This window comes from Euphorbia lathyris, chromosome 3 (assembly GCF_963576675.1).
Source record: "Euphorbia lathyris chromosome 3, ddEupLath1.1, whole genome shotgun sequence".
In the NCBI taxonomy this organism is placed as follows: Eukaryota; Viridiplantae; Streptophyta; class Magnoliopsida; order Malpighiales; family Euphorbiaceae; genus Euphorbia; species Euphorbia lathyris.
In genome coordinates, this window is record NC_088912.1 from 18028327 (window position 1) to 18039690 (window position 11364).

The 11364-nt window shown below is 34.9% G+C and overlaps 1 protein-coding gene across 2 annotated transcripts; it reads right to left on the reverse strand.

Annotated features, from left to right (window-relative positions):
• Positions 1-1263: 1263 nt before the first annotated feature.
• LOC136224703 (uncharacterized) lies at positions 1264-9841 on the reverse strand. 2 transcript variants are annotated; one of them, XM_066013112.1, is made up of 11 exons: positions 9663-9797; positions 9026-9339; positions 8500-8565; positions 8188-8327; positions 7534-7660; positions 6641-6792; positions 4765-4900; positions 4125-4209; positions 3762-4036; positions 2695-2831; positions 1264-2550 (listed from the first exon to the last, which is right to left on the reverse strand). In XM_066013112.1, exons 2-11 carry the CDS (start codon positions 9215-9217, stop codon positions 2547-2549), a joined length of 1314 nt encoding a protein of 437 aa, XP_065869184.1. In that variant the 5' UTR covers positions 9218-9339; positions 9663-9797; the 3' UTR covers positions 1264-2546. The 2 variants fall into 2 exon arrangements, with proteins under 2 accessions (XP_065869184.1, XP_065869183.1); XM_066013111.1 differs by having other exon boundaries at positions 1265-2550; positions 9026-9361; positions 9663-9841.
• Positions 9842-11364: the final 1523 nt, after the last annotated feature.

An 11364-nucleotide genomic window follows, 5' to 3' on the forward strand; every position in this document is an offset into this window, starting at 1 on the left:
TCGAAATCGAAAATTCGTCCCGATTTTTTTCAATTAGTTCCTCTAGACGTTTATTTGGTTCCTAGACGTTTTTTAGCCGCTGGGGCTTCGCCTAGGACACCTTGACACTGCCTAGGCGCCGCCTAATCGACGATGAAGAAAATTATATTGTGAATTTATTTTTTTTCTTTATTATAATTCACTTTTGAGTTGTTTCAATGATATTGTTGTTAAAATATTGATATTTGCATATTTTTAAATATATGTTCCAAATATACATGTTTTCTCTATTAAATAATTTTATAATATTGTTTTTCAATAGTATAATACATATTTTAATTGAATTTATATAATAATTTGTTGATTAATAAATAAAACATATAAAAAATACAAATCCGATTAATTCCCGACTAATCGCCGATTAATTCTCGAGGGCCCTGTCCGTCCGACTAGCGCCTAATATTTTTTACAACCTTATTTGCAAGTAATAATCGTATCTTTATTAATAAAAGCAACATGTAAAAATATAAAAGAATATAACAATAATTTTTAATATTAGTATTATTTTCGAATTACCAATCCTAACTCAATCAAAAATTTGTACACAGTGTCTACTAACTTAAACTCAAATATTAAATTTATATGTTGATTTCATGTTGTGTAATTGATCATGTATACTTTTTGCACTTTTATTTTCAGTGCACTTGACTCTTACAAACATTGATGAAACATAAATATTCACATATACTTATTAAATCTAAACCGCAGGATGTTTCGAATCTTCACCTTAAGATTCTAATAAGCCTAGATCTAATGGTGAATGATCAAATATTATAGGGTCATTAAGGTCCATGTGATCAAAACCGACAGCTTTAATTACATTGACACACCAAACGAACCCTAAGAGTATCAATACTTTTGTGCAGTGACTTGTTGATTCCTAAAACTTGCTTAAATCCTAAAACTTGCTTAAAATAATATACGTTTTAATTTGTCCAATTTTTTGTTTGTTTGTTTGTTTTACTATATAAACTTAATTAAAGAGTAGCGAGACACTCTTACACAGTCCAAGGAATCAATCAACTTTTCTGGTCAAAGCTAGAACTTTGATGTATTAAGTTTTTTCTTTTTTTAAGTAAACAATGGCAATGGTGATTAGAACAAAATTCTGCTTGTTAGATTATAGTTTTCATGGCTTCCTCAATCTCCAAGAAATGAGAAGGGAGAGTTGTTCGGTGCCACATCAACATTTTGATGAAAATTTATATACAATTGAACGGAATCATTTTGATGAATATTTGTACACAAATGAAATGAAATGTAGCGGAATGACTAATGAAATGAAATGTAAAAATACAAAAGATTGAAGTAAGCATCCAAAAGATGTACTAAGTGTTAGTAGTAAAAAACATGACCATATTGCAGAGAAAATGTGATGTTGCAGCAGGAAATGCATCTGCGGTACTCTTACTAAGACATGATTGAGTTGTAGATAGCATTGCAAATCAAGCAGGGTGGAGATAAGAACGGTTTCCCTCATGTCAATCCCCGTTTAGATGGTGACCATATATGTCTCTGTTTATGAAATGTAAATGTTTTTATTTTCATTCCAATCTCCGTAGAGATTCAGATCCCCATGGAGATCCTCATTCATCAAATTTCGATACATTTTGATTTAAAACACAATCTAGAGAATATAAGTATAATCACTTACAACAACAACAAAGCCTTAGTCCCGAAATGGATTCGGGTCGGCTAACATGAACCATCATATGAAACCGTGCAATCAAGTCGTGTCAGCGACACAAATTCTCTCCCTCCACTCTGTCCTATCCACTACCATATTCTCCTCAATCCCTAATAAACTCATATCACTCTTGATCACCCTCCTCCAAGTTTGCTTAGGTCTACCCCTACCCCTCACCACTACATCCCTTTGCCACTCTTCAGTCCTCCTAACCGGCTCTTCAGTCCTCCTAACCGGCGCATCAAGCGCTCTTCGTCTTACATGGTCAAACCACCTTAGTCGGTTTTCCCTCATTTAATTAAAAAAAAATTGTATCAATCATAAGCAATACATCAATCCACCGAATATAAAAATAAACATAAAAGAATCCATGTAAACAACAAATTATCCATGTAGACCTCCATTGGACATTCAATAACAAAACAATATTATAAGAAAATATAGGTTCAGATTGTTTTTAGGAGATTATCTAATTGTATAGAAAATATTACTAAAAAAAGATAAACATGTCTTTGTGATATAGTTATATAAATAGTTTTTTGTTTTTTAAGAATCCCTGCTGGGACATGGTAAGAGTGGAAATAGGGATCCTCGTGGAGTGGAGAGAGAAATCCTTGTCCCCGCCCCATTCCATCATGTGGGGGACTATTTTTCTCATCCCCACCCCGTGGGAAAAACCAATGGAATTTCCCATCGCCATCCCCATTGGAGCAAATTCCATTACGGATGGATAATCTCCGCCTCATTTGCAATCCTAATTGTAGAATCCATACCTTCCAAGTCTTGCCATTTCTCCAGTATGTCATGTGCCCCATTTTTCCTACCTGAAAATACAGTAAATTGAAAGAACAATGTCAAACGATATGGTATTTGAAATCTTCTGTGTGCCAAAACAATCAAAAGCAACATTTTCTCAAGAATCGAGATCGAGTAATAACTGCAAACACACGCAGAAAGAAGCAGCTTACTCAATATGTTTACAACAGCAGTCAAGTAATCTACCAACATTTACATCAACAGTAGAATGCTCTTCCATCACTTCATCTAGCTCATGACATTCCTTTGAAGCAGTCCACTTATTTAAAATACTGATTATTCTTTGAAGCTGTGGCTATGGTCAAGGACAACAAAAATAGCTAAATAGTAAATAGTAGTATGTTGTATACATACCAGTACAATGGGTTGCCAGTGTATAAGGTTTTCAAGAAGAAAATATTTGCTTCGGATGGCAGTCCATATTTACACCAATTCAAGTGGAGAAGGTAAATACATAATGAATAATATTTAAAAATGTTCGTTAAAAAGTTAATTCAGAATATAGATCATATATACTTAAATGCAATGATAGAACATTTATATAAGACAGCACACAAATGGATTTCGGGAAAGGTAATATGGTTAGGTACGCAGCGTAAGGGGGAGGCAATTGGCTTGTTGACCAATTAGCCCAAGCAATGGCACAAGCTCCGAGGAGACTTCTGGAATGAGTGGTGAATGAAACATATCAATTGTTCCTCCCGGATTCCAAGTTGGTATAAGAACTACCATAGGGCACAGGGACTCGTTGGTATAGGATATCTACATCCCTGGGTTAGTGAACATGCACATGGCTTAAGTGATCCATCCTAGTCCATTGAGACTAGGAGGCAGACATCTTGTCTTGGGAAAGAAAGGCAGGAAGTCTCTATTGGGAAGGAGCCCTATGGACACTATAAGGCCGTCGGGCCCATAGTGTGTTCTTTCTCCTACGAGGGTCGAGGTTTGATACACATGGAAATCTTGTGAGATGACATTCGGAAATGGCTAACAAGTATTGGCTTAGGTTTGGTTATACTCTCGAAAGTAGGACTCAGCGGAACGGTTATAGGACAGAAATCCTCTCGGTATTGGTTGGCTGGCCGATGGCTTGGGGAAGTCTCGGGGCCACACAGGACTTTGGTCTCACCCAAGTTTGTCCCCGTGGTATGCAGCAGGTCAAGCAAAATTACAATCCCCATTATACACTATTCTCAGAAGAGTCCCAGGAGGAGGATACAGTTATACTTCTAGAACTCGATTTTATATCAGACACGGTTGAGCCTTTGGAGTCTTCATTTTGATTATCCAGTTTTTGGTCAAGAAGAATGTCTTCAATCAAGTCTACTTTGCTGGCCAGAACCAGCACATACTGATAAAGATAAGATAGGTCCATCTCATTTTCTTTAACTCGAACCAGTAACCTTGCAGTAACACTCCACAGAGCATTCTGTGCCTCCATATCATCAGAGACAAGAGGAAATATATCAAGCAACCCCTGTAAAAAAGTCAGATCTGGATACCTCCAGGGCATTACCTCCAGTATAGTTAAGAGCTTCATCCAACAAGGAATCATGCTGATAAAGAATCATATTCAAATTACCATGTGATATATCTGAAGCAAAATCAGGTACATCGGACAGAATATTTGCGATTAAAACTGCAGCAGTAGTACAGGAGTTGAAAACCTGCAAAAAAAGGAGCAAGTCCAAGCATTCAGAAATCAGAAAATCAAATACCACCCACTTCTTTGTCAAAGAAAAAAAATATGATAAAGATTCTTAATTATAAATATTTAGTCCACTTTCATGTCAGAAAGCAAGTCAAAGGTCACTGTACTATTTCTGGTGGACTCGACACAAGTAGTAACAAGGTAAATCGCACTAGCAGTATAATCAACACATTTCTTGGAAACTAGACCTTCAGCTTCAACAATCAACACATTGCAGCCAGACAAGAAGAGCGTAGCCTCTTGTAACATTCAAAAGAACAAGAATTACCAGAGAACTAATCAACATAAAAAAATCATAAAGATAAACTGTAATAGACCTTTCTGGTAAGAGCACAAAATTCCTTAGCCTAAGAAGCAGTCCAAGAAGAAGAAAGTATGAACATACGTTCAGCTCCTAGTCCAGGTTTTTAAACTGTCAATCTTCAGCAAGTTATGAACTAGACAGTAATAACACAAAGAGAGAGAGAGAAGTAGAACCAGCAATTATTCCACATGTCTGGCCTGTACACACCTCTGCTTTATCTGGGAGTTTGACCAGGTCACAAACTAGTTGAAAAAGTTCCTTATTACAACATATCTCTTGGGAAAGGCAATCTACAGTGGAAAGAACTTCAATTGCACGCAGAATTACATCAAGAACAGAGTACCTGCAAAATTGCATGGATCGATCATCAACTAAAACAGTCAGAATACATTTTAAGGGGAAGAATATTGCATTGCAATACAAGCACAGAAAAAAATGGATATGACAACATATTGTAGAAGGGAACCGAGCAAACTTCCACAAACTCTTAACACATCCAGTAAACAAACTGAGATATTCTGAAGTCAAAACTGCTTCACCCCTGTTACAGAAAGTCAATGTAATAAATGTATAGCATGCTTAGGCTGCTGTGACAGCTATAGGCTGCTAGTAGGGCCACTATGTTTTCTTTATTGTAGGGAAAACCTTGTATAAATATGTGTATTCATCTTAAGTTTAATATATTCATGTAGGCTCTTAATCTACATGGTATCCCATGTATTCTAGTGTATTACATGGTCTGTTACATGGTATCAGAGCCTAAGGTCTAAGGTTTCTGAATTCTTTTTTCTGGTAGTATTTCCAGAGTTGTGAAGTATTTCTAGAGTTGTGTTTCTGCAAGGTTCAATATTTTCTGGGTAGTATTTCCCAGGGTTCAATATTTTCTGGGTAGTATTTCCCAGGGTTCCATTTCTGTCAAGAGCTTGGGTCTCTTGAATACTCACTGTTGGGACGTCATTTTATCTCACCACCCCTCTGGTTCATCCTCTCCGCCTCTGATCGGCATTTCCTCACATTCCGGCCACCCTGTATCGTCGGCGCTGTAAGAAAAGTCCTCCTTACATGGGATTAGAGCCTTGTTTGGTCTCTGTTTTGGGTTTTTGGATTGAGATTCCAGAATTTGTCTTCGGCTTTATGAGCAGAATTTCTGGGTTTACATTTCTGGGCTGTTTCTTTCAGCATTGTTGTCTGCCTTGTGAGCAGAATTTCTCGGTTCTTCTTCCGCCGTCGTCGACTCTCTGTTTCCGATTTGTCTGTCCCGTTAGTTTTCCGGTGAATCTCCTTTTGTGCACTGATGTTGCTGGCAGCCTCTTGCATGTGGCTACAACTGAGTTTTGCTTCTCTGTTTCGGAACAAAGCTTGATGTTCTTCCGCTGATTTGTTCTTCTAGGCTGCGTGCCCCGGATTATAATTTATATTCTAAAGTATCTTGAGTGTCTTGTTTTTAGGACTATGTTATCTGTATTTGTAGCAAGCTGAGCATGATTAAAATCCATGCTTCAGCTTGAGGGGGAGTGTTACAGAAAGTCAATGTAATAAATGTATAGCATGCTTAGGCTGCTGTGACAGCTATAGGCTGCTAGTAGGGCCACTATGTTTTCTTTATTGTAGGGAAAACCTTGTATAAATATGTGTATTCATCTTAAGTTTAATATATTCATGTAGACTCTTAATCTACATGGTATCCCATGGATTTCTCTCTATTTCCATGGTCTGTTACAACCCCTATCATATGAATATTTTGATTTGAGGATTTTAAAGTCAAAATTTTCAATGGTAGAAATTAAGCCAATAGATGCCTGGGTATGTGTAGAAGCCTCTAGATTAAAAAATGGACAATCCCAACAGCTTAATATGTTAGAATGCTGATAATGTGGAATATGCAAGGTATGGTACAATCAGACAAGATGAAGTTAACAAGTAACTATGGTAAATACAGTTTCCACATTCTTCCCAATATAACAACAAACACAAGAGATGTTTTCAAGGGAAACATTAACATATACTATGGGGAAATTGCTTAACTGACAGCAGAAAAGACATGAAAATGTTAATCTTGTCGACTGTGTGAATCAATGCATACCTTTCAGGTATTCTTTCACCTGATAATTTGGTCATTTCAGAAGCCAAGAGACTGACCAATAGATTTGTCAAACCCAGTGTCATCAAAGATGGCAGAAGAACATCTGACACTTCCTTTTGACTTTCAAGGATGGCTAAGAATAACCCTACACTCTGTTCAGAAAAGGAAAATTCTTGAGCTAGTGACAAACAAAACAATCTCTTAAATTACAAAGAAGTTATAGCTTGAACACTGACAAAAACATATGATTCAAACAGACGTGAGTCATAAAAAAACAGTGCAATTATAGAATATTATGCTACCTTTAAATTTCTTCTGGTGTTGATTAAGCAGCAATATGAAGGTTCTATTGATATATAAGACATAAGCTTCAAATCTAGCACAGTTTAGCAAGATTTGTACAGAAAAATTGTTCTGCTTGGAATTGAACCAAACAGTATTTAATTTTTATGTTGCAATGGTTAAGTAATAAAATACCGATGAAGTTTGAAACAAAAACCAACATTGTTTCATGCTATTTGAACAATGAATACCAGGTTGAGACTACATAGTATAGTTGTCACTAAACTAGAAATTAATTTACACCATCCAACAATTAAGGATGCTAAAATTCCCCTCCGGGAACTTCTAGCGAAAAAAAAAATGTGTTCTTTGGAGCGTCTCATAAATATAGTCCACAAAACAGCAAACTGAAGTAAATCACATCAAGCACAACCCTCTTGGAAACTCCAATTCTCTAGATCACAGGACACAATTTCTCAGATTCATGCGAACTGTGAAATAATGTGCTATTAAATGCACGCTACGAGTTTCATGTGCTAGTGCCTTTTCCACATTGTCAACACAGTATGTTAAGAAGAATCAATAAAAGATTTGCGAAATCGACAATCTACCTTTTCTAAAAGCTGAGGGTTCAAGGTATTTCCTGCAACCCATATAATGCGACCCAGAAGCTGTTCAGACTGTAGTACCTCAACCCAAGTACTACACTGGGCACCTTGAAGACCTGAAGTCAACAACCTGCATCAGAATACCAACTGTAAGAAGATACAACTTGATTAAAGAAAATATATAATATGCCTTAGAGCAAGTATCGTTCTGGATGACCAAAAAAAGGAATAGCATTTGCATTAAATTCTTAAATACATAAACTTTTGTTATGAGAATCTAAATGTCAAAGCACACAACATATGATGAGAAGGCACTATCATCTTTTATTTTTTCTCTCAGTATGGACGAATTATAAGAAAAGAGGGATTTTTTTCTTCCACAAATTATGCCAGAGGATAACTGTCGTCCTTTCATATCCTCTATAATAATAGTCCACATGAAGTAAGTTCTACTCATAAAAAAAAAATTAAAAGGATGAGAACAAACTGAAACACCAAATGAAAAGAAAAATAAATGGAGAGAAGGGGAAAAGAAAAAAAAAAGCATATGTATGTCAATGACGATTACTATAACATAAAGGAAATATGATAAGTTCTCAGAGCAAGAAAGGATAGCATAGATAATAATAACAATAAAAAGTTGAACAGATTAATTACCTACATGCTTCACATAGACATTGGGTGTCATCTGTAAACAATTGATCAACAATTATCTCAATCAATCTATTTGTAGAGACTATATGCTCCATCGGAATTACATGGCAGGCTAGGTTGCCAATGATACCCAGGCAGATCTCCTGAGAAAAGGTAAGGAAAAAGTATAACAGCAAACATCAAAACTCTCAAACACATTGTAATTAGCAACAACATAAATCAAACCAAAAATAGGAAAGTGACCCATAATTAAAGTAAACAAAACAAAACAAAGGATGAACTTCAACTTGGAAATAAATCATAACAACGGCTCACCCTAATTCGTGCTGATTCTGAAACCATAAGGTGTTGCAAAAGCACTTCGAGTACAAGGTTCTTCACCTACACATATACAATGATAATAATCCCAGTAAATACAAGAATTGGAGATTTGTCTGTCCTGGAGGTGGAGACACAGATAATATGGAATGAATTAAAACACTATAAGTGCCAATTTCATCCAAACCGCATTGTAGTGAGTACTGTGCTCTGCCAGTGCAAAAGCATCTACATAACTAGGTGGCACCCAGCATAAAGGTAGGGTGAATTCAGACTGGGAAATTTGAAGCAACGAGGCAATTTAAGATAAGAAAATCAAAAGTTAAGAAAGAACAGCCTTCCAATAAAAAGTAGATGGTATCAAGATATATTAAAATTGAAATGGCACTATCTTATTCTATCACGACTCAAACAAATCTAGGTGTAGCTTCTTTAACTTTTGTGCGAAAAAAAAAAAGACTTAAGTGATACTAAATGGTCCAAACCTCAAGATATAGTAAAGGGAAAGGAAAGAGTAGAGTACCATAAGTTCAGCATGAGTTCTGTTTGCGGCAAGATCCCACAGAATACAACCACAATCCTCCCATACATCTTCTCCTGCGGGCACACCAGGCTGTTCACATCTAATAGATGAATCCTTATCATCTAAGTCATCAATCATGTGTATCTTTTCTGTCCCATTCTCAAATGATTTTGAGACTCCTAACTGTTCCATGTGATCAGCATTGGACTCTTTACCATGGACACCAGTAGCATCAAGTCCGTGAACATCAGAATCATTCCCACAACCAGTTGGAATAAGCTTCCGAATCAAGGATATAATATAACTAGGATCAACTGTAGTTGAAATGTCAAACAACTGTACAACAATAAGTAATAACCAAGCATTGTTAAATTTAAAAAGCAGAATTAACCATTAACAATGAAACCCTAAACATCGAAATAAAACTCATCCCATCCTAATGAGCAAGTGCAAAAGCTTTTGAATACTTGAAAAAACAAAAGCAAAAGCTGAAAATCTCAAATCCCTAGCTTCAATAATTGATTTACGCATGCTACAGATAATAAATCCCAACAATCAAAAGAAATTATCGAAAAGGCGGAGCAAAAGGGTGATGTGAAGATACAGAAATAAAATAGGCATGATTATGAGTTATGACCTCATCAGGCGGTGCAGAAGGATGATGTGAAGGTGCATCAAGGGCTGCTTCTTGTTGCTGATAATGTTCTTCATCTACTTCTTCAACAGAGTTTGATTCTGATTTGCAGGCCATTGAGACAAAAATGTAACGTTTGATTTGAACACTGATAAAGCAAAATAAAGGAAGCAACGAAAGGAGGGAAGGCGGGGGAGGGGAAATATTATTTATTTATTTACCGATTCCTCTTTTAATTGGATTAAAAAAAAAACGTAGGGAATTTAGTAATTCTTAAATTTAAATTTTGATAGAGTATTTTATAAAAACATTGCTTAAAATGCTAACATATAAGTTAATTATAAAAAAATTATTAAAATATTTAAAATAGGGTTAGGGTATGTTTATTTTGTCAAAAAAACAAAGTAAGGTTATCGTATTATCAATATAATTAGAGTTCAGCCACATCTTCAGAGAACAGAATCGGATCGCAGATCGCTTGGCGGCGGCTGGGCATGAGGGGATGTTAGGTGTTATCATCATTTCTGATCCTCCTATCTATCTTTCGTCTCTATTTTTAGGGGATAGAGTTGGGGTTAACTTTCCTAGGCTGATCCCAGACTAGTTTTGTTTTCGTGTTGTTTTTTCTTTTCCTGTTTCTACAAAAAAAAAAAATAAATAAATTTGTTTGAAATATTTAATATGATAATTAAATCAGTTTTTTAAAATTTTCTATATCAAGATTAAATTCTCTTCTTTAAATTAAATTAGAGTTAAATTTAATGCTTATCCCATTTTCAATGGTTTGAATTAAATATTTTATATGGAATAATAAAACGTTATCCATAATAAAATATCCATAATTAGATTATTAAATAGGTCCATTTTCCTTATATCAAAACAAAAAATATCTAATAATTTACAATACAACAACTCAACTATTTATTTATATTAAATATATTTGATAATTTTAAGTTTAAAATATTCAATTAAATTAAAGATTATTAATTTATTAAAAGTTAAAGTATTGGTAAAGGCTATGCTTATTTTGTTTTTAACAAAGTAAGCCTTACTTTGTGTGTTTTCACCATTGGATTAATTTTCTAATCCATCATCCAATGGTGAAAACATACCAAATAATGGTACTTTGTCAAAAACAAAGTAACCATAAAAGACACCTAAAGTATTTAATTTTAATTTTAAATATTAAATTATCAAATCATATTTCTATATTTAATAATTATTTTTAGTATTTATCAAATAATTACATTTTTCATAAAACAAAATTCACCAAAAAAACAACGGCATCATTTAATACTTAAAATTTAGTGTTTATTTTTTAAAACTTAATTTTTAATTTTATTAAACAACAATACTAATATAAAAGTTTCTTGTAAAAACAAATGACTTTAAAATGATTATTGATCCTTCTTATGGAAAGGGGTTAACGCTGTTTTTTCGGAGTTCTGCTCTAGGATTGGTTGGTCGGTGCAATGGCATATCTATTAGTTTCTGGAATGATACATGGCTTGATAAGACTCCTTTATCTGAAGTGTGTAATTCTCCTTTGCCTCTAGAGATCCGAAACTGAAGTATCGCTGATGTGGTGGACTCGGAGGGCGATTAGGTTTGGTCGAGATTTGAATCTTACCTTAATCTTGAAAAATTCGTGGAGTTAAAGTTAGTTGTAAATAGGAGGGTGGGGATAGTCACTGTTGGTCCTTGA